At 36.5% G+C, this 24,197-nt stretch overlaps 2 protein-coding genes across 2 annotated transcripts; one reads left to right on the top strand and one right to left on the bottom strand.

The window, feature by feature from the left end:
• The first annotated feature begins 1,195 nt into the window (after window positions 1-1,195).
• Window positions 1,196-10,892, top strand: LOC146140022 (soluble guanylate cyclase 88E-like). The gene is made up of 14 exons (XM_083392290.1): window positions 1,196-1,315; window positions 2,307-2,428; window positions 3,587-3,697; window positions 4,017-4,205; window positions 4,397-4,537; window positions 5,713-5,833; window positions 6,407-6,482; window positions 6,903-7,008; window positions 7,334-7,469; window positions 8,825-8,965; window positions 9,139-9,240; window positions 10,051-10,252; window positions 10,510-10,619; window positions 10,761-10,892. Exons 1-14 carry the CDS (start codon window positions 1,196-1,198, stop codon window positions 10,890-10,892), a joined length of 1,809 nt encoding a protein of 602 aa, XP_083248416.1.
• Window positions 10,893-14,910: 4,018 nt separating this feature from the next.
• On the bottom strand, window positions 14,911-18,007 carry LOC146140021 (uncharacterized). The gene is made up of 3 exons (XM_083393027.1): window positions 17,907-18,007; window positions 15,696-15,855; window positions 14,911-15,308 (listed from the first exon to the last, which is right to left on the bottom strand). The coding sequence occupies exons 2-3, from the start codon at window positions 15,842-15,844 to the stop codon at window positions 14,984-14,986; spliced, it is 474 nt and encodes a 157-aa protein (XP_083249153.1). The 5' UTR covers window positions 15,845-15,855; window positions 17,907-18,007; the 3' UTR covers window positions 14,911-14,983.
• Window positions 18,008-24,197: the final 6,190 nt, after the last annotated feature.

Raw genomic sequence — 24,197 nt, 5'->3', positions numbered from 1 at the left:
TTTAATTAGTAAAACACCAATGGACTGCTCATGGTAATATGGTAATGAAGACATTCTCGAAAAACAGCTAACCATGAATATAGTCATTATAAATACAAAACAATAAAGTAACGAAAAATATAGAATACCTAATCGAATTTAAATAATAAGGAATTTTTAGGGTAAATAAATGCAAAAAACGCTTGTATTGCATTTTGGAATGAGTTAATATTCACACAAAATATTAAAATAAAGATTTAAAGCTTTCGTCCGAAGAGAGTGGTTCGTAACACAAAAGGTAGGCAAAAATTCAAAGTCTTACGAAAAATATTAAAAAATTTAAACCAGTTTAGTGAGATAGCGACTGGCGTAAGTAATATTCCATTTTTGGAATATTTAAGCAAAAAAAAAAGAAAAAACTGACAATTAGCTTTATGGAGGAAAAATAGTGTTTTTAATTGATTTTTCGCTGTTGCAGACATAAGAGTTTGAACAAAGTATTTAGAAATCACGCAGTGGCAGTAAAAGGCCAGTTAGATTGCACGTGGCCAGTAAGACAAAGGAACCAAGTCTCAATGAATAAAAGAAAAATACTCTAATCTTCGGACGTTCATTGAGAAACTTGCCGCTGTGTTATTGAGGCGCAGATTCAACACCAGCTGTCTCGTTGTCATCGACAGAAAACAAATCGGATTTCTCACGTCAAACGCACAACCGATTCGTAAATCGATTTAACCCAAAAAAAATTAATATTTTGACGCAATTGCAGTCAACAATTAAGCACAGCCAAAGGTGGTGGCAAATTGTGTTTAGGGAATAGAAACCCTGTTGTGTTTATATTTAAGTAATTTATATCAGAACTTATGGAATAGATCGTATTATCTTAACAAAATTATAACATAATGAGGAAATTTCTGTCGATTATGTTATAATTTTGTGAGCGTTAATTTTAGATAGTTTCATGTTTTTGCTGACCGAAGTTTTTAATGTTTAGAAAAGCAGTGTTTTAAAGGTGCATTTTTGTAGATTCTAATTATTAGTTACGGACACATTGTTTTTGCACAAAATAAAGTTAGCTGTATTCCAAAATTGATTTCCAAATTAAAACCTACTAAGCTTTACTATTGTATTGGTAAAATCATGATATCAGGTTTACTTCCTTCAACTTACAGATCAAATATTGCATTTTGTTCGTAAACATCCTTGACCAAACAAGATGTACGGTATAATCTTGGACAGTATGATGGACTGCATAAAGCAGGTTTATGGAGAAAAAATCTGGCAAAACATAGTCGGATCTCGAGACCTGACAGCGACAGTTTTCACTACACACAGGGTAAGTCTACTTTGAGGTCAATCGGTAAGCAGTTAAAACATAAATAAATTTAACACGATTTGGGTGTTCTCCAGACTTATAGGCAATGATCAGTTCTCTTCAACCTTATTTTTGTGACACATACTAAAAACCTAATAATAGCTTCTTATACCTTACGAATAGTATAATGCACTAAAACAAAAACAAAATGTGATTATACTGGTAATATATCTTGCCTCAAAACGCAGAGGTCTTATTCATAGCATTAATAAAAAAAAAATTCTCATGTACGTCGTATATATCCTTTTTAAGTTACACACACTAGATTTTATTCGGTATACACTTTGGCTTTGGTGTACAGTTAACCTGGTTGAGGAGCACTGGCGCCAAATAGTATATTTATTTAGAACTATTGGTCTGATAAGATTGGTCTTACAACGCAGCTTATTGGTCTGATTCAAGTGCAACTTTCGCATTCTGTAAAGCGTTTATTTATTTACTGTTCTGACCACATTGTATACATCAATCATCTTACATTTACCAATTTGATTGTTTTTGCCAGTAATGCTCACCATTCAAATGGCAGTATTTATGAAGTGTTAAACTAGCAGCCAGCGGGCGGCATGTAGACCCTAATACCATTAGGTGCTGATGCCCGCGAGAACATAAAAACTTTTTTTCAGCAAGTGCTAAAATGCCTTTGCATGTTCTGATCAAATAAAGCTGTCTCAGTTATAGATTTATACAACAAAGTCCCGTGTTTGTTAGTTTGAAATTTATAATTTCGATCTAAATCTATACCCGTCGTCTAACCTGTGGCCTACGGGTCACGCGTCGCCCTCCAAAGACATACAGATGACGCGCGTAATATTTCTAATGTTACATTTCAAATGTTTTCCTAATTAGTGGAATTCTCGCTGAATGTTTAGCGTAGATATAACCAAAGTTGGCAAAAATGCTGTTTGACCTGGCGCCTGCCTTTAGTATACGTTTGTTTTTGTTCGCTTTGCAGATTTATGACGAGCAGTTGGTGGCGACTATTTCAAAACTGGCCAGCGAGCTGACGGGCGTCTCCGTCGACGCGATAATGGAAGCGGCTGGCGAACACTTTATTGTTTACATCAACGAGATTCGGTACACAAAACAGTAATGCACGACTAATGTCTGGTCTTGGCATCGGTAAATTAAGTCGATAAAATTGACAGTTACTTCAAATAAGCCAGTCCGACAACCATTAATTGAAATCATTTTAGCCTAAAAAGGGGTAGATTTATGTAAAATTTTCTATCAGACCACGAGCCAAACATCGTTTTCATCGAGCAGATGGAGTATAAATAAAGTATTGCATTTCTAGTCCATTCTTCAGGTCAGTGTTATTTTCGTCTATTTCACCTGTAAACCTCCGAAAACTGACGGCGCACTTAGCTCGAAATTTTGGGGGTATACCGTTTTTTTCTCTTGAATTTCTTGCGAGCTTTTTGTGACCAGGCATCATAGTTGCATATTCTTTAACGTAATGTTTGCGCAGTAGACGGAAAAGCAAAAATATGGTAAAAAATAATTAGAAAAAAGAAAAATGATAATCAAACAAGCCGCACCTGACCTTCTATATGGGGCACGGTGTAAAAAAGGTGCTTCAGGTGCTGTTACATCATTACTGACCAATAAGGGAATTTCGGGCAACATTTAAAATAAATCCTCACACACGCATGCTAAACCAATGGAACACATCACATTTATTTTAAATAGGCCAATCAAACTACGTGTCAGGGTTAGCACGTTGCAGGCCAGGGTTGCACAGGTTGCACCTGTATTATAATGCTGAATTTCACACAGTGTCGAACTCTTACGCTAAATGATTGGTTTTTCGTATTAGAACAAACGGAACAGTAAGGACGACCAAGCGTTTTACAGATGACATTTGTTGTGGTTCAAGTAAAAATTTACGAAAATATATCCACTTGCCATATGCCAAATTTTAGCTATTTATAAACTTAAGATAAGCCATGCAATTTTATGTCAGGTTGCAGTATTATTATGTTCTCCAATATACTATTAGACAAATTTAGCAACACATCGTTTAAATTTATATTCTTACCGGGTCGAATTTAAAAAAAAATGTGTTTGTTTCAATTTTTAGGTCTGAGTAACGCGAGGAGAATTGCAATACGTAAAAAATTAGACATAGGTTAAAATCAACGTGATTATTTTACTTGAGATCATTCGCTTTGCTTTGCAAATGTTTGAAAGTGATTTTGTTCAAATTTATGATGATTTTAATTTACTTTTCAGCAATGACAGCATCACGAAAGTGTTGGGTCGTACATTTAAGGATTTCCTTAACGGGCTCAACTGTATGCATGAGTACTATCGGTTCAGCTTTACCGAGATGCAGCCGCCAAGGTGGGAATAATAGCTTTAGTGGAATTGATATAGTATAGTCGAGTTTCGTTTAACAACTATATCAAATAACTTCACGGTTCCGCTTAATAATTTAAGTTTTATCGTTTAGTAATAATTCATTTTTTCATGTTGATCAAGACAATAATTACTGTTCGACAGACGTCGTTTGGATATTTTCAGGGCTTAATTTTACCAATAAACCGTTAAATTGTCTAGTCTGTCCATCTAATCAATTCTGTCTCAAATCAACTAACCATTCTCCGCACGACGGGCTTAGACGCAAAGAAATGTCATTCTATGCTTGGCGCTTGCTTTTCAGTTTCCTTGTTTCCAAAGAAGACGACGAGGGAATCGAACTCCAGTACCGCAGCAGACGAACTTTCTCGGGCCTAATATACTACGTCAAGGGTCTCCTCACCAAAATCGCGCTCAAGTTCTACTCAATCAACCTCGACGTCGAGATCCGGCAGCACGGCTTCGCAAGTGACGTCATGCTGGCTATTTACAGGTGTGACGTCACCATTTAACAAATCAACGCTCGGTTCGACTTGAACCTTTTATACCAATTAGAGGGATTGTATATGTTCTATGTAAAAGAGAGTTAACTCTGTATAACCCTGGTTGCGACTTACTGTTTGCACGTGTGGTGGCTAATCGCATAAATTCAAGTGATATGAATTCCTCGAATTTCTCATTTAGACTTAACTATCCCAACAACGAGTATCGCATTTTCCGTGAGCTTTTGAGCAAGAAGCGCGACTTTCACATCAACAACAACCTCACGCTGGATTCGAACGACCTCTTTGACTTGTTTCCATTCCACCTCGCCTTTGACAACAAGTAAGTACGGTTACTTGCCTGAATCAAACTGGAATGTTTTTTCTGGGAACACACAATAAGACCTAAAAAGCAACAATACCTAAAGCAGAAAAATCTATAAAACATAGTATTAAGACCAACGACAGCCAAATAAACAGTAATATCCAGTATAGCATAAGATCAAAATCGTCTAAAAATGACCCAAGTTTGTCAGAATAAGGCCTAAATTTATCGGAATAAGGCCTAAATTCATCAGAAGTAGTCCTAATTCATCGGAAATAAGGCCTTAATTCATCGGAATAATGGCCTAAATTGATCAGAATTAGTTCCAAACTTATCAAAATAAGGCCTAAATTCATCGGAATAAGGCCTCAATTGATCAGAATTAGTTTTATATTCATCGAAATAAGGCCCAGATTCATCGGAATAAGGCCTAAATTGCCAAAATAACGCCCGAACATGTGGGTAAAGGGAATGGGACGATCGGGGGCCATCCTCCTGGCATCGGACGTTTTGGTGACTACGTTTGGACGCCCTAGTCTGACCGGCGCCGTCAGGGCGCCGCTGTTTGGGCACTGAATTTTTGGTCCTGTTTGGGGTCATTGGTGGGTAATGGGTGGGGTTAGAAAATGGGTTAGTGTTGAAATTATTAGGAAATTTAGTGATGTACTTAGTGGTGGGGTTTGGTGTTAGGTAAAGTGTTATTTAGGCCTGATTCTGAACTTTTACGTCTTATTCCGACGGATTTAGGACTTATTCCGATTTGGACGGTACTCATACCATTAGGTATTAGTCCTATTTTGGCCTTATTTCGAATTGTGTTTTATTCTGACGTTGGTGTTGTTCTTATCTTGGTCTTATGGCTGGAGCCCGTTTTTTCATTGCCCATTTTTCAGCTTTAATACGAAAAAACTACTTCCCGACCCCGACTCCGAACTTTTTTTTTTTGAACAAATGTGCTAAGAAATAGCAATAAATTCCGCTAAACCGGATTATTTGTAGTTGATCGACAAAAAAATTCCCCCTTAAATACTTTTTATGAAAGAAAGAAATCGGTCTGGTCTAACGAGGTCTCTCCGAATATACTTCAAGTGGCAGGAATTTTTAAAGGAGTTTCGACAGTAAAGTTTATTAAGGGCAAATTTCAAATAACAGCTTTAATAAATTTAAGCTTATAAACTTAAATTGTATTTTAGATTAGAAATTTTGAGCACCGGCCTTGGCCTTGAAGCAATTCAAAATGGTTTGGAAGGAAGAAGATTGAACGAGACTTTTTTCATGACACGTCCGCTAGGTTACGAACTTACCTGGAATAACGTGAGTTAATGAAAAAAAATTGTACTTTACTGCTTTTTGATATATGTCTTTATTTTATTTTTGGACGTAGCAAAACGCTGTTTATCCAAGTAATTTTGTTTTTATTTGTTTGGAAATCAGATGGCAGTCTGTAACAACCAACTGTATTCAAATCGTGACAAAATTTTGCACAACCGTGCTTTAACAGTACAAAATATAGCTATAAGAAATCAAAACACACATAGTAGACGCACAAGCGCGAGTACACGCTCGCAAAAACGTGGCACTGACGCAAAAAACAAATGTAAATAGAGGTCTACGCTTTACAGTACGTTTGGTGCATAAAAGTGTGCTATAGGGAGTAGTTTACCATCCAACTTTTTTTTCTGATTCTCTGTTTGAATGAGAGCCTCGCTTGGGTGACGTTTTTGATTACGAAAACCTAGTATTTTGTACTGTGCAAAACGTTTATTGAAATGTTGGCCGACATGTTTGTGTGTTTGTCGTTACAGAGTTGCACCTGATTTACATATTTAAAATTAGACAAATACGGTTAAATTTCCGAAGATTAATTTATGGTGTATCTCATTTTAGATACTGATCAACCGAAACAACGTTTTTGAATTGACCTCCGCCAAATCGTCTGTGCGTCACATGAAACGGAACGATAGTAAGATTTTATATTATGATTTGTATTAGCAAGAGAAACCTAAATTAAAAATAAAATATTTTAAATTTGTCGTTAAACTCATTTTGTAACATTTTTGTTGAATAAAGTGAAATTGACCGTCGTTTAAAAACAGGATTTATAACGTATTGTTTGTTGGTTATTGAATACTAAAAACACCTGCTTTAAATATTTATAAATTTATTTTAATATTTATAACAATAAGCTTTTCATGTAACTGCTCTTTACAATCCTTTAAAGGTTATTACACCATGGTAATTTTATTATAGTTGTCTACGTTTTTGCATGGAGCGCTATAGAAACCTAACAAATTACTGTGAATTAACATAACTGCCAGCAATGGTGGTAAATAAATAACAGTGTCCGATTTGTCTCACTTTTGTATGCGCTTAATTGATTTAGCCTCCAGGTTTCGGGACCAAATGACTGCCACTCACTTTATCAAGTTGAGAGGGCGGATGCTTTTCGTCGAGGAAGGAGATTATGTTTTATTTGTTGCCACTCTCATGTTAGTAAAATTTGACTAAACTGTTTTAATAAGTTGATAAGAAAACTGAATAATTATTTTTCAAAAATAAGTGCTCTTTATACTCTTACAACTACATGAAATTCAAAATATAACCTAAAATTATTCAGCGCGATCAAACATTGTTTATACAAAAGAGATTCCAACAAAAATGACTAAACACAAAGCACTTGAGGTATTAAAAAAATTAAATCGCAAAATCTTGTTGTTCGAAAATTCTAAAGACTTTAAATAATATAAAACATTGAAGAAATAATATAATAGCTCATGCATGTGTCATAAAAATTGTTTATTCATTCGTTTGCAGGATAGATGACCTTAACAACATGTACGACATGGGGATATTTGTTAATGATTTGCCTCTTCATGACTTAAGTCGTGATATGGCTCTACGCGGTCCACAGAACACAACCGAATACAAACTTGCACTCAATTTGGAACAGGTATAGCAAACTGTGCAACGTTCAATCTATAAATATTTTTACATAATATTTGGTAAAATTCGATCAGTTAATTAGGTACATTATGAACGGATCTGTAATATAGCCTTTTAATGAATCCCTTTCAGTTATCGTGCCTAATTTGATCTTATTTTTGATAGTTTTGATAAAATACTACGTTTAAACAAACTTGAAACGTAACCAAACGGGAACACTCAATTCAACCTATAAAGCAACAATATATAAAATGGAAAAAAAATCGATATTTCTGTACTATTAGGAACAGTGGCATAATAAATCCCAATGCTAAATATTAAGTACGGCGGAAACATTTAAAATCCTGACATAAGTCCTAAACCCATCGGTACAGGTCCTAAATTGCCGAAATAACATACAATAACACGGATAGGATAATATGGAAAGATTTTGGCGCCGCCATTTTTCCACCGACCGTTTGGGGGCGCTGTTTGGGATAGTGATGCGGATTCGATTTGAAATGACTTGAGTCCGACTGTGCCCAACAAATTAAAGTAGAATCCAGTATAAGCCAATTAACCGACTCGTCGACGCCCGAGTCTGGATACGACTTCACAGCACTGATTTTGGCAAAGGACTTACCTGACGGAGGTCTTTCACCGGATCACTGTGGGGTTTGTGTCTTGGCCTTATTTTCCTGGGTAACACCGGGGTGTTTTGGCGAGTAAAATACTAAATTTATTACTTACTACTGACACTATATTATTAGCTACATCACAATCAGAAAGGTGTAAATGTTGACCTTCTGCCGATGCGCAGTTATAACTCGAGCCCTACCGCCAGGGCTTGAACCAATTACTGACACTTCAGGCATTCCCGGCCTTCTGTTGGGCCAATGTGATGAAGAAGCCATTACCCCTTTACCCTTTACTTTACTTTTACTTTCTTTTAGTTAGTAAAAGAAAAAAAATTGGCAAAGGAATGTTTTCCAAAATTTAGTTTGAAGGGTGCGTAGTGTGTGGTTTATAGGTTGGATGGAGTTAGTGGGTACAGTTAGTGATGTTATGACCTTTAAAAGGGGGAGAAGCTGGCATGTTTTCAAAAACAAAACAGGCAGTTTATTGCATTTGGTTGTGTTCAAACGTTGAGGCTATTCTAATATGGGTCTTATTATGTCAGCCTAAACAAAGTTTTAATATGGCTTATAACATAAATAAGGTCTAATACGAATATAGGTAAAAATGTTGTGAATTTTTCAAACAACATTTATCTATTGCTATTATGCTCTGTAACCTTCGTAAGTATTCGGCAGCGCTACAAATTATCAGATGTCAGGTCTAACTTAGCAGCCCAAATCTGACCACGTTAGAGTTTCTTCTTAGGGCAAAGCGGCTCGACTCGAAGAAATGGTGCAGAATTTGAGTTTTGAACAACGAAAGAGCGACGACCTGCGTTACTGTATGATCCCGAGGGAGATAGCAAATGACCTTCGTCAAGGAGTTTCTGGGGAAAAGTTATGCAAGGCAAGTAATTTTTAAACACAATATTAAAATAAAATATAAATCACGATACTTATTTTGCTTTACAATAATGTATTTTAAAGATTCAATATTAAAGACTGTTGTATCAGAATTGGATTAACCAATTAAAAATGTTGTTTTTTTGCACACGTTTGTTCTTTATCGCGTTACGTCAGGTCTACGAAGACGTGACGGTTTTGTTCAGTGACGTGGTGAACTTCGATAACATCTGCCAGCACATCGCACCCCACGAAGTCATGATCATACTCAACATGATGGTAAATTATGTAGGCAACATACCTAGAGACTGTTATTGTTTTTTAAAGCAATTACTCAAAAGAAAAAACCTAGAGAAGATATCGAAAGCATATATTGTTAGGGTTAAGAAAACAGAATACCTAGCCACTATGACTTATGTACTAGCCCCGGGGATGTGCTAAAATTAGCGACAAGTAAAGCAATAGGAAAAATTAAACTATAGACTTTTTTAAGCATTTAACGACTTAATAGCTATAAACGCTACTAGAGGCACAGTAGATATCCACCTGTTAAGTACAACATTTAAAACTACCGTTGTTCATATCCGAGGACAATTGCGACATCTAATATTCTGTCGAAATATTGTCTTATTCCGTTTATACGCCACAAAAACTTGCTACGGCATTAATTGTTTAAAAAATTGATAAATTGACCACACAATCCGAAGCCAAGTGGTCACTGTATGTATTGCCGAAACTAAATAAAAATTCTAAAATGTAAGTTTTTAACTATACGAACTAGACCTAAAAACATATGCGAAAATTCGACCTGAAAGGGTAAACCTTTGCGAATTTGACTTGAAAGGGTGATCTTTGAGAAAATAGTAATCCACCAAATAAAATTAAAGAAACTTATTAACATCAAAACAAGTTCTGACATAATCCTCTAAAATATATTCAAAAAGTTATTGTGCTTATTTGACCTTAGTAGTGACTCCATTTGGAAAACATAGTGTTTCGTTATCGGTCGAAATAAAATACGAAGTATCGGACGTTCCTTATTCCCGCCACTTTGAATTAAACTTTTTCTGCATTTTCTGGCTTTGACAGGTGAACGTGTTCGACATTCTGTGCGACCAATTCACCACCTACAAGGTGGAGACGGTGGCGGACGGCTTCATGTGTGTGTCGGGCGCGCCCAACTACAACCGTCGTCACGCCCACAACATGGCTGACATGGCGATCGAGATGCTGCGTGGCATCCTCTCGGTGCGAGATCCTAACACCAGGAAGCCGATTCAGATCAGAATAGGTGAGAAGGGCGCCGGAATATAGAGACGCTCCCGTGACCGTTTTTGGTCTTGTATACAAACGCTCTGACAAAAGTTTTCTTGCTGCCCACGAGCAAGTGATCCTGGAAACCGTTCACTAAAATTTCAGTTTAGTTTTCTATTACTATGAGACTAAGGCAAGGATATATTTTATGCTTTAAATTAATGTAACTCGGCATCTCTTGAGTGCATTTCTTTTATAATAAATTAAACCGCTTTAAAACATTCACTATTTCAGGCCTGCATTGCGGCAGTGTGGTAACTGGACTAATTGGACACAAAGTGCCACAATTCTGTCTATTTGGAGACACAGTCAATATCGCATCCAAAATGGAGGCCACAGGATTCGTAAGTTTTTGGGGGACGTCGACCCAATAGAAAGCACTGTATAATTCTTTGCGACTACGGCGTTTCCAAATCATGACTTATGTTGTTGCAGTGCAGTAGGGCAAATTTTTCATTTTACCTTTATTTATCGCCTTTTGTCAGGAGCAACGGATTCAAATCAGTCAGACCTGTTGCGACAAACTCATGGAATCAGACGAGTATTATATCGAAGAGAAGGGAATTGTCAACATCAAGGGAAACCACAAAATTATGACTTACTGGCTGAACGGTTAGTTGGCACTTGATTTTAAACGAAGAATGAGATATATTAGAATGAATATACTGTTGCTGCCAGGCATTATATTAATATAAAGAGGGTTATTCTGTACCGACGTTTCGATAACCTATTCAGGTAATCTTCATCAGGGCATATAAACTTGTAACCTTGCAGAGGTATATATACAGTGAAGAAAAACGACGAAAAATCAAGTTGGCAAAACGAGGCGAAAAAAGGAAACAAGGCGCGAATAACGTGAAAACGTGAAAACCGGCTGCAGCCTTCTAATGGCCGCTACTGCACAAAAATTGATAAGAAGGTGCAAGAAATGTGTCTTGCTTAACGTTCATGGTGTTAGAATGAGTGTGTATCGCCCAGGATTCTAAAAAGACACGGCGGTGGTAATCTCCTTCTCTAGTTACAATCGAAGCACATCCAAAGTCGATGTCATGACGTTGCTTTGTCGCGTGACTGGACAAAGCAGATTTCGACGCATCGTGTTGCCGGACATCTCGTTGGTGTTCGTTCTTCTCGTATTGAATGCTCGTCCCGTTTCCCCAATATACACTGCGGAACATTCTGCACAGGGAATACAATAAACACTCATTCTAACACCATGAACGTTAAGCAAGACACATTTATTGCACCTTCTTATCAATTTTTGTGGAATGGCGGCCATTAGAAGGCTGCAGCCTCATTTTGCCACCTTGTTTTTTCGTCGTTTTTCTTCACTGTATATATACCTCTGCTAGGTTACAAGTTTATATGCCCTGATGAAGATGACCTGAATAGGTCATCGAAACGTCGGTACAGAATAAATAATTGTCGGAAGAACCCTTTTTATATTGATATATTAGAATGAAATCATTTTATGTCTTTTTTTAAAGTAACTAGTTTTTTTAATGTTGTCGTTGAGCTTCCGGCAATATTATTCACTATCACTATGCTTTAAAGTCTTAAAATTCATTGTTTAGGTAAAAAGAAGAACTCAGACGATGATCTTTCTCCAAACAATCTCAAGTGAGTCTCTATATTTTTTCTTTAATAATAATTGGTACTGTAGACCAGTGGTTCTTAACCGAGAACGTCCTCAAACATAAATGCTGTCATTTCAAGCTAAATTCGAATCTCTTTTATGTGCCAAGGTGTCATGCAACGTTATAAATTGAAAGTTTAATCAATTTAACCTATATAAATGCAAGTTTATAATTTGAAAATGCCCAGTTTCAGCTGCTATGAGGAAGAAACGAATACTGAGCGATAATTTGGGGTTCGACGAACGCTTGTAGAATAACACAAGACTGATAACTTTTTGGTTAATTGTTTTTTTATTTGAAAATATCGCTTTTTGTAACTAGTTTTTCATCTAAAATTATTTGCTTTAGGTCGTCTGTAACTGAAAAGAAAAGTGACGAGGACGTGAAAACAACAGGTACTTAATAAACGTAGTTAACAACGAACCAAGATTATACGTCGGGTTTACAGCAAACGTAATTTTTCGCTTTATAAAACATTGTGAGAAAACATTTTAGGGAAAGATGTGTCATACTTTTATACATAAACTCAAAAGTGTATCTACCAATTTCACAATTTCTGCTCTTTAGTTTTACCGGATACAAAATCGCTGAAAAACGTTTTCGTGTATTTTTGCCTAAGTCAGAGAACGTAATATTTCGCTTTATAAAACATTTTGACAAAACATTTTAGTGCAAATGCGCCATATAGTTTTATATGTAAACTCAAAACTGTCTCTAGCAATTTACCAATTCCTACTCTTTAATATTACCGGGATACAATATCGTTGAGAAATGTTTTGAGAGTAATAAAAGTAAAAAAAAATGTTTTCGTAGGCGATGCCTCGAAAGACGACTGTGAAGATGAGGAATTTGATAAAATTAGCGAATCCAGCGTTGTTGTGGAATCTTTCAAAAATGATGAAGAACTTTACGGATTGGAAAGCGAGGGTTCAACGGTAAGTTTTTTAAAGGAAACCTATACTTCAGTAAGCATTCGCGCAACTTCTTTCAAATTGCTAGATTTCCCTACTTCAGTTAATTTATTACTAATTAAGTTAATTTTCTTATTTCCTCCTTCTTTAGCAATTCAGGTTAAATTGTGCATTATAAATGGTAAAAACTTAATGCAAGATTACTGTTAATGGGTGAAAGAGTTGGGTCCAGGAAAACTTTATTGACTAGCAAATATTGTATTTGTTTGTTGTTATTTTTTCGAGAAGATTGGAGAAATGTTTTATTTCACTTTGGCCATCATTCAATGCGCAACTTATCAATCTTCTATCAAACTATAAGTTCTTCTAAATTAGTCTTACCATGCATTGATGTTTATGCAATCATCAAGCCAAACTCTTAAATTCGCTGGTGGGTATGGGCGACCAAACTTGGTACTTTAAAAGAATTTGCCCATCCGTCACAAAGACAAACCGCAATTAAGAGGCAAATTATTCCATGTGATTAACAATTTCGTTTTTCGCGCGGTTACGAGGTGTCATAACTCTAGTGTTCTCCGTAGTTATAATTTTTTTGTTAATTCCTCGCAACATGCGAGCTGTTATGTATATATTGCTTTCACGTGAAAATGCTAAACAATGTTTCCCTTTCAGGAGTAAAGAAAGATAATTTCGACAACGGCGATAAATACATTTCAACTCTTCAAATAGTGTACAAATTTAATTTTCTACATGAATGTTGTATTTTTGTAGCAGTAATTGTCTAATCGTTGTTGTACAGATCCATAGAAATTACACTTCAAATTGATTCTGCCAAGCAAACGTTGCGTTTTATTTCAGTTCTAAGTAAGGATTAAAATAGCATAAAAAACTTTTTTATTCAAAAGATTATTTGCCAAAGTGGGACTACATGTTTTTCGAAATGTTAGATATGTCAAAGTTTCTCCGTGTTTATATTTTGCAGCAATAAATTACTAATTGTTCGCCGAGGTCAGCTATAGACATTAAGAAAAAATAATTGCGAATAATTTTATTCTAGTTCTTACACCGCAACATAGGCCTATAGATGTGTTAAAACAACGAAGCATTCTAGAATTCGAAGACAAACTGTGATATAATAGTCTTTCATTGGCGGTTATAATTGAAAAAAACACGCAGAACGCTATACTATGCTATACAAACATCCTAAATCTATGGTGCTGTTTATACCTTTCAAAAAACAAATTATATTAAAACTAAACGTTACGCTAAAATAACAGATGAGGCAATCTATGTGCCTGAGATTAAACGCCACATTGGGCGTCAGCAATGAGCAATTGGAACAGAATCTGCGTCAAAAAACACAAATTTCAACTAAAGCCGCTCAATGAGATCAGCATGAACGTATGATGTTATATGTTTAAAATAAATTGGCTAAAACCATATAATTTCCAATGTCATCAATAATGGATTTAAGCCAACGTTATCAATGATTTTACGAAAGGTTAAGGAATTTTAAAATTTGGTATTTTACTAGATATTTGTGGAAAAATCACACCTATCGTATCGGAGATACCAATTGCGCGATAACTCCGGTTAAATCTTTAAAAATGATAAAATGTTAATTTAGATACAATATAGTTTATATCAAAGTGAGCTGAAAAACGTTGTGATCGACAGCAAAGAATGTCTGAAAAATGCCTGAAAATATAATTTGGTATCGGATAACAGCTAAACGAACTGGTCTCATTATACGCTTCGTTTGAAACTTTTGTACACCTGTAGGTTGGTGCTGTTACTCTATAGTTATTTGATATTATCTTAAAATAGAATCTAAATGCCTGTTCCAACACACACATTTGCGACCTTATTTCTTGTATAAAAAGATGAAAAAATGAACGCTAACTTAAGCAAAATGAAAGGTAAGCTTCAGGGCCTCGTAATAACAGAACTATTATTCAATCTTTTTAATGAGTTTCTTATTCAAACCAAACATGTCGAGTTTGGCTTGAAAGGACCCGAGAAACCTTTGAACACTAAGATCTATTCTAAATCTTAATATGGTCAACGCAAAGTGGACAAAGGTGCATTGTCGGCAATGTCTCGTCATGTTTTAAAGTTTACGTTTGGCGCTTCCAATGGGGTTGCGTGTCAGTGCCGCATTTAAAGCTGTAAATCAATTTCCCAGCCTCCTGCCATGCTCTCCATGTCAGTGAAGCTCAATCGGTCGCCGGTCCTCAGGTAGAGGTAGCGGCCAGTCGCCACGTGCCTCAGCAGAGCCCTTCCTGACAATCCCGGCACGGCCTGGAAAACTCTCGCGTCGTCAAGGGCCGTAACGTTGGTTGGCTCTTGACCTTGAGTAAGCACGACCGCCTCTTTGTTCTGTCCGCGGGATTTCCGCCTCTGCAGCGCTAAGTAGAAGGTGGCAGCTGTCGCGTCGGTTGTGGGCTCATCGCTTTTGTTTGCTGGCCTGAAGCCGAATATGTACCTGTGAAAGCGAAAAGCACTTAGGGTACCCGAGCACCGTGTATAACCTGTCAACTGGACGGGGATTGTCGGAAAACAACCAAAGACGATGAGCTTTGAAAAGGATCTTGAGTTCGAGTCGAATAGAATTATAACTGCGGAATTTCCTCTTCTCGACACTTACCATCGCCATCGACTTGTCATGGCGGAAGCACATTAAATTATACGGTAGCTCATTGAATTATTTTATTTTTTTCAATTTAAAGAAAATAAAACACAATTTTCATTTATTCTCCCTGTTCAAGGTTTAAAAAGTTTAACACACATCGGATTTAAAAACATCTCATGCCAACTTTGTTGTGCTGGGTATTTGAACATAACTTTAGAGCAAGCTTTTTTTTATAATGACCTGTCTGTGGACTTCCAAATGTGCCAGGCCATGGTCTTGCTAGTGCGAACCACGCCCACTTTTCGCGGCACTTTGATCGGCCAGACTTTGGAAAGTGTAGATTCGTGGATGATCTGGGCGCACGCTTCTTCCCAATGGTTCGACGACATTTTCGCGCAACCTGTTAAAGGTATGTCAAAATAATTTGCGTTAATGTTTGTGAAGAGGTCGAGGATAACAATTGCAAACTTCAACTTGACATTAATCTACACATGGAAACACACAATAAGACCTAAAAAGCAATAAGACCTAAAGCGGAAAAAAGCAATAAGACCTAAAGCGGTCTATATAAAACCACAGTATTAAATCCAACGACATAATAAAGCCATATAAGCCGTAATATCCACGACAGAATTAGAACTTAATCGTATGAAAAAAATACTTTTTCGTCTGAAAAAGACATATACCTGTCGGAATAAATTCTAAATTTATCGGAATAAGCCTAATAGACCAAAATAAAGCCAAAAACTGTAGGGAGAGGGCATAGGAAGATCGGGGGCCATGGGTCTGGCATCGGTCGTTATGGTGTCGACGTTTTGGCACCAGAATTTTTGGACTGTTTGGGGTTATTGGAGGGTAATGGTGGGGTTACAAAATGGGTTGGGTTGAAATTATTAGGGGAGTTAGTAATGTAGTTAGGGGTGGGGTTTGGGACTAGATAAAATGTTGTACAGGCCTGATTCTCGCCATTTCTTTGTTATTCCGACTGGTTTAGGTTTCAGTCCGATTTTTTTCGTATTACGACTGTTAGCTATTAGTCCTATTTTGATTTTATTCCCAACTGTTTTTTATTCCGACGTTGATGTTGTTCTTATTTTGGTCTTATGGGTGGAATTCCCACACACAAGTGTATGTAAGTGCAACCAACTTCAAAAATCGAACTGGCAAACGGTTACGGCTCCGTATCATTAGAACAGTAGGCTACCATAGTGTTTTTTTCGACTTTCCCTCTCTCACCCTACGTCGATCAGTCACGGGACGAAACGTAAATGGTCGATGTCTTAAATAAGAATCTCACCACCGCCTCGCTTTTCTAGCGGTCAATACCATACTTCCAACAGATTCTACGCTAATTTGGTTTGTAACGCTAGCTTGGCGAAACGTCATTGCAAATCCTGATTTATGTTTTTTTTCCATTTTTATAACCGACGCGTATTATAGGGTTCACGAAATTATACAAATAACAAAACATCGTTCAAATGCATTAATTGCAATATATCGTGACATTTTTTGTCTTTAAAATGTGGACATAGCATTTAACGATATAGTTTACTTTCCTTTCCAAAATGGTTTCTAAATAAATTTCTCGCTTCAAGTGTCGTTTGTGGCTTTGCTGCACGTAACCTAGGTGAATAAATTATAGGCCTATGTGAAAAAAATACTTTTATATAACGTCCCGTTTGACGGAACTTTATGACGTTTTCCCCTAAACAACAATTCTGGGTCCACCCCTGTTGGACACTTATCAGTTACAATTGAACAAAAAAGTTTCTCTACAGTCTTCAAAAGTGAAATTCCAAGTACGTATTCGGCATCGGCCGTTAACCCTAATTTCTAGTTGGCACAACATTGGCGATTGTCGGTCTACTCCACACCCTCTGGGCAAATATTTGAACGACTGTAACATTCCCGCGGTTGTGCTGTGGCACAACAATGCGTTGTGCCAGTCGATTCACATATTTAACAAAAGCCAGCATGACCGATGCCGAGGTCGATTTAAAACCTCCCGCCGAATCAAAGCGGTGAGGTGACATGCTGCTTTTCGAAATGACGTCGTTTTTTGTTTTTTTTTCGAAATGACGCCTTCAGTTTTTGTTAAAATGTATTGCAAGCGCCCAGTATTTTGAAATCCCGACCGTTAACAGTTTTCAGGGTATTAGTAACCTATACATGTATTAAATAACATTGTCGAACCTAACTGACCACAATTCTTTAACTAAAAGTAACCCCGAGTAGTAAAAGCGTTACCGCGGTTTACATTCGAGTTAAAACAATTCATATAACATTTTATTTTTAAACAAAATTTGTTGATCGATCTCATGAACTAAAAAAAATATTTTAAGTGACTCATTCCTAAATTTATTTATGATTGAAAAACAAAAAGGGGACTTGTCTTTCATTTTTTGTTCTTCCTAAACACATGAACATAGCCATCGATAAAATTGCGCTTACCAAGTTGAGAAGTTCCGATGACTCGGTGGGCTTCCAGCGAAAACAGAAGGCGATAGAAGCTGCCGACCACATATATAGTCCTACGCCGGGCCAGCGGTCTGCTGTGTGATGGCGAGTTTCCCCACTTGTAATATGCCATTTCAAAGAAGAGCAGAAAAACAAGGGCCTCAACTTGTTGTCTAGGCCATTACAGGAAATTTCGCGTTCCTGTGACAGCCTAGATGTCGCGGGTAGTTGGACAATTACGCAGTCGGGCAAGACGTACGAGGAACTCGATTGGAAGTGATTAAGTTGAGTGACAATTCTTTGAAAAAATATCTGAACACGAGACTTCAACCTTGGGTTTATTAGTACTATCGACAGCGTATTCTCATCACCAAAATTCTGAAAGTCTCCTTAATTCTGGCAAATTCACCATCTTATGTGCCGCGTGAAACGTTTACTTCCTGTTTGAAATTAATCTAAATCAAGGAGGTGTTGTTGTAGATTATAGTGGCTCACGTTACCGTATGTGTAAAGCGAGTTTTTCAATAGATTTGCTTTATTCAGCCGAACAGTCTCGTGTCAAAGCGTGTGAATTATTTATTAATTAAAATCGTGTCTTTAAACCAGTGCTTCGTAACCGGTGTGCCGCGAAGCTATGACAGGTGTGCCGCGACGTTCTCGGTTGTAACTGTTAAGGCTACTTTTTGAATAATCAGTAGAAATAACGCAAAAATAGTAAATAGTACATCAAGGAAGGCATTTTAATTTATTTTCCTCTGGACAGTCTTGGATATTTGCTTATGTTTTCTATTGTCGATCTCCATGTATTTCGTAGGTTTTCCGCCTAATTGATTTAGCTTTCTAATAAGTGTGCCGAAAGTGAAAGAAGTTGCGGAGCACTGCTTTAAACACAGTGGGCAAAGCTTTTGAACAATTTGCAAAATTTACAACACACATTGTGTTCACCAAGCTTATTTTAGAAACAGGTTTAGTTTAGAAAGGACCACACCTCATCAACATGCTATAGGTGTTGGTGTTGATCAAAGATCTCGGCGGTGAACTAAGGCTAGGTGGCGCCAAACTATGGTTGTGGGCCAGATGCAGCTTTCGTGATTAATTATACCTACCTGCAGCCTATTGCCTTGGTGAAGATAAAATACAGATAAAATGCTATCGGCTGCAATTCCAAACTAAATTTTGATAATGTTTCAACTTAAACGATAGGTAACATACAATAAGACCTAAAAGGCAATAAGACCTAAAGCAGAAAATTCTATAAAACCACAGTATTAAAACGAACGACATTACAAAGCCAAATACGCCGTAATATCTGCAACAGAATAACTGCTTAATCGCCTGAATAAGTCATAAACCTGCCGGAATAAGTTTTAAATTTATCGGAATATGGGCTAATAGGCCAAAATAACGCCTACAACTGGAAGGAGCTGGTATGGGACGATCGGGGGCTATTAGTCAGGCATCGGCTGTTATGATGTTGACGTTTGGGCGCTCTAGTTTGAATGGCGCCGTTAGGGGGCCGCTGTTTTGGGTAATAAGTGGGGTCAGAAAATGGGTTGGGGTGAAATTATTAGGGGAGTTAGTGATGTACTTCGGGTGAGGTTTGGGGCTAACTAGAATGTTGTATATATACCTAATTCTGGCCATTTAGGTGTTATTATATGGGCCGAATATTTATTTTCGGGACATATCTTGTTTTTGCTTTTGTTTCTTTTTTGGTTTCATATGGTTTGCTATGGTTTGCTATGGTTTGCTATGGTTTGCTATGGTTTGCTATGGTTTGCTATGGTTTGTTATAGTTTGCTATGGCATGTTTCAGGCCGATTTTTGTCCAGAGCATTATAGAAAAAGTGAACATCGTAGAACTTTCAAATTTTCAGAATGTTTTCATTCACTTGCTTTATTCAGCTCGCGTCGCGACGAGGCGGCTGCTGGCATCCCTGCTGTGCCTCATTGTCCTGCGCGTGCAACGTTTTTGTTCGAAGTGGCTTGCCTAGTAAAACTAGGCGCATGCGACTTGCCTTTCATAAAGAGTCCTCTCTAAGTAAAAAACCTATTGCTCTTACAACACAAAATATTTTACCACCGCAAATTTAAATGCGAATCCTTGGGGCAGTGGACACATCTCTGTTAAGACCTGTTGTAATTGTTGCACCATTCAAACATATCAACACCAGGCCTAAACAAATATAATTATACAACGGCCGCAACAACAAAAAGCTTAAGTTTAACGCATTCTTAACGACGACGTTACAAAACTACGTCATAACATGGCGTCATAAATAGATAAATCTTGCGTTTATTGGATTTAAATTGGCAAAACTTTCAATATAAAACGTGGCTTATTAGGCACATAAACGTGTTTGCATATTGCTCAAAACTACAGATTTAAAGTCTGTTTCAACAGTGATTGCTCAGACCAAGGCATGGTAAAAATTTACCCAGTAAAAGTTGGAAAAAGTATAGCAAACCATAGACGTCAAATCATTTAGAGAGAATGAAAATATTGGCTTTTTAAACATGCTAGCTGACCAAAATGTAATAACATGGCCGCAAGCATTATCTACGTAAATTTTTATTGATCAAATATATGTTTCGATCATTTCCCAAAATCTACGCCATATTTGAACCCCTTTCGCTTCAAAGCCATAAGTTATTATATTAGTATACACAACTTATAATAGTGTGTTGATATGTTGGATTGGAGTAACATACAGAACAGGTGCAAATAGCAAATATTCTCCAAATACGATTTTTCCAATATTCTCCAAATCGTATTTCATCGTATTGTCGCGGTAATACACAAAGAGGTAAGGCCGTGAATAAAGTTTCACCCACCGTACAATTAACGGAGGGAAACATTGCGAGTAGAGATGTTCAAAGCAGAATATCGGCGACTCATTTATAATGCTTGCTTTCAATGCGGCGTTAGCTTTTTTTCGGGCGACCAATTACTTCGCGATAAGCTTCGCCTAATAATAAAGTGTCAATAGGGTGTATTTACCGCCGCAAGTTTAAATGCGAAATCTTGAGGCAGTCTACGCCTCTCTGTTAGCACCTGTCGTGCATCTTGCTCCAACCAGCATACCAACATCAGGCCTAAACATCTAGCAAAACTTTCGATTTAATAGTTTGCGTATTGAGAACATAATAGTGTTTTTCATATTGTTTGAAACTACAGATTTAAAGCCTGTTTTAACAATGATTGCTCGGACAAAGCCATGGTAAAAAATTACCAAGTAAAAGTTTACAAAAGTATAGCAAACCATAGACGTTAAACCATTTTTAGTCTTTAAGAGAATGATAATATTTAATTTTCAAACACGTAAGCTGGTCAAAATGTAATAAAATGGCCATACGCATTATCTACGTAAATTCTATTTATCAAATATATATTTCGATCATTCCCCAAATTCTACGCCATATTTGAACCCCTTTCGCATCAAAGGCATATTTTAAGTGGGGAAGTTTTCGGCCCATATCTGTTCTTGCTTGCAGAAACAAGTTAAGGAAAATGAAAAACAAAATATATAATATAAAGTACACAATACAAAATATTAAAAAAAATAAAAAAAAAAATTAAAATAAAGTAAAAATTGAAAATAAACACTAAGCCCTGAAAGTATACACCCTGACAAAATATACAACAACCGCACCCCCGTCTAGTTCCCATTTTTTTTTTGTATTAAGACTATTAGGTATTTGTGCTATTTTGTCTTATTCCGAAGTGTGTTTTATTCCGACGTTGATGCTTTTATTATTTGGTCTTATGGCTGGAGTCCAAACGATCGTCAGGACTGATAGCGACCTTTGATAAAAACTGTATGATAAACCCTGATTAAGATAAACACATTTTTTATACATTTCAAGTGTTTTATTGTACAATTTTAATATCACTATTGGCTAACACCGTGTGGATTTTGAATGCCATTGCCACAAAACGTTAATAAAGTTAATATAATATATTTCACTTTGCGATTTTAATAAAAGGAAAATAGAATACATGCCATATAGTGTTTCGCGAGAATTTTTACGTAGATTGTGCAACCATACAGCTGTGAAGTCAATGTCCTTCCATTCGTAAGATTTTCTCTGATTTGTGTTTTTGTGCCTTTAAAATTCATGCCAATATAAACGAAATTAACTCACTTTCAGTCGTCATTAATGTATGCTAAATCCCAATTAAACATTATTTTAGCGATAAATTTAACGAGAATGCGTTTTTTGACATTAGGTTGTGATGTAATTTTGTGTCGCAATCTCTAAATATTTTTGCTTTCTTTTTTAAATCACAATCCTAGAAACTACCCGATTGGTTATGCAAGAAAAAACAATTGCAACTAAAATACAAAATATGTTATAAAAAGAACAATAATGTCAATAAAATCCAATGTTCATCTATCTTTCTAAAAATTTTAGCAGTCGTTGCAATCAAATATATTAAGTCACTATAGCAATACAAAAAACGATCTTATGTACGATTCAACACTACAATATTTTATGCCGTTTTAAAGCCCTTTAGGAAGCTAAGGAAATTGTTTAGTGTAAATATTAATTCATGAACGTGAAACTTTGAATTCGAAATGTCATATGTCGAACTTGATCAGTTCGTTCTTCGTTTTTGGTCGAATATTAAAATCCTAGGCCGATCTATATTGACCATACAAGCGATGGTTCATTATGAAGAGTGTTGGTCTATATATCGTGAAAATTTCAGCTAGGAATCTAGTCAATTATAGATGTTAATGTGACTGAATATTAATATTCACGTTTATAAAAATTTAATTTTTTTGTTATAAAAGTGTGTGCCTGATGGATATAATTAACGCCAATACAAGATTTGTGCGAATATTACAGCTCAAAAGCGGCATAACATACCGAGTATGAAACCTCACAAGGTCACAAAAACAGCCAATGCCAAACGACCAGATTATAAATTTTGGCTTGTTGCACTAGCAGACGAAGCGCAAATTTTATAGTTGCCGAAAACCCCTTATCAGTATATTAGTGTTAAACAACATTTTGACCTTTTTGTTTCATGTTTGGCCTGTTTGTGATAAAGTTTCTTATTGTTTAAATATTTTTACCCGGTTACCCTGTTTCGTATACTCCCACGGTTGGGGGCCATTGATGTAAGCCAGGGTTCTTTCGGAAATTCTGTACGCACTAAAGGATCGAAAATGTTTTTTTGAAAAAAAAAATTCAGCTAGAGCAGTGGTTCTCGAACTTTTTTTAAAAAATTACGCAACGGTCCCCCAGTAATTTACACAAAATAGTAATGGTATCAAGAGACGGGTGCACTTGCTTTTTTGTTATCAGCTCGGCTATGTTAACCTCTAACCATCAGTCTAACAAATCACTTTATTTGAGTGAAGCAATCACGAACAGTTTTAAAACCATGACCGTACAGTCCACATTGCCAGCGCAGCAAGCTGTAAAAAACGTAATTCTCATTAGCGCAACGCAACACTATGACGTCACAATGGACAATTCAACTTGAAGCTTACAATAACGTGAATAAGCAATTAATAATAATCAACATGAAATTTTATTGCACAAAAAAATTCATTATTAGGAGCGACGTGTTAATTTTGTGTTGGGTGCTTCGCGGTCCCAAAAAATTGTCTCGCATATTGTTTGTTCCCCAAAAGGACCGCGGACCCCAGTTTGAGAACCACTGAGTTAGAGCTAGACCAAAGGCATGGCTTCCAACCCTGAAACCCCGTGTTTTGCCTTTTTTATTCGTCATTTTTAAAACGTGGCTACGTCATACATAAGGGTATACGTAGCTAAAATGTTTAGGAACCCTTGGGCTAATGTAACGACTCAAGACAGATAGCGTGAACGCAATAACTAAAAGCTATACTCTTTCCTTTTTCGTAAAAGCTTATATTTACATAGTCATGCAAAGTGAAGCGTTTGAGTAACTTATTACAGGTGACAAATTGTGAAATTCAGAATTGCAATGTAACTTGCTTAAATTATCTTCATTTGATGACATCAATAACTTTGCTTGACATGTACAATTCATTGTAAATTACAATACATTGCTGAAACTATGGAACCTAAATTTTGTAACATTTTTTTGCGAACTTAACCGGATCATGGGATGGTGTATAGCGGTGTATTGTCGTTGGCGTTTGAAAAATCTTGATACTTCAATATTACTTGCTTCTATACTGCTTTCGAGTATCTCCGTATATTGTTTGTTAAATGATACCGATAAGGTATTTTCGAAACAAAATTATTCAAATGAGTAACGAATAACAGTGAAGTATTCTGGTTACA

This window comes from Ascidiella aspersa, chromosome 6, assembly GCF_963924565.1.
Source record: "Ascidiella aspersa chromosome 6, kaAscAspe10.2, whole genome shotgun sequence".
Lineage (NCBI taxonomy): Eukaryota > Metazoa > Chordata > Ascidiacea > Phlebobranchia > Ascidiidae > Ascidiella > Ascidiella aspersa.
This window is presented reverse-complemented; position numbering and strand designations above follow the sequence as displayed.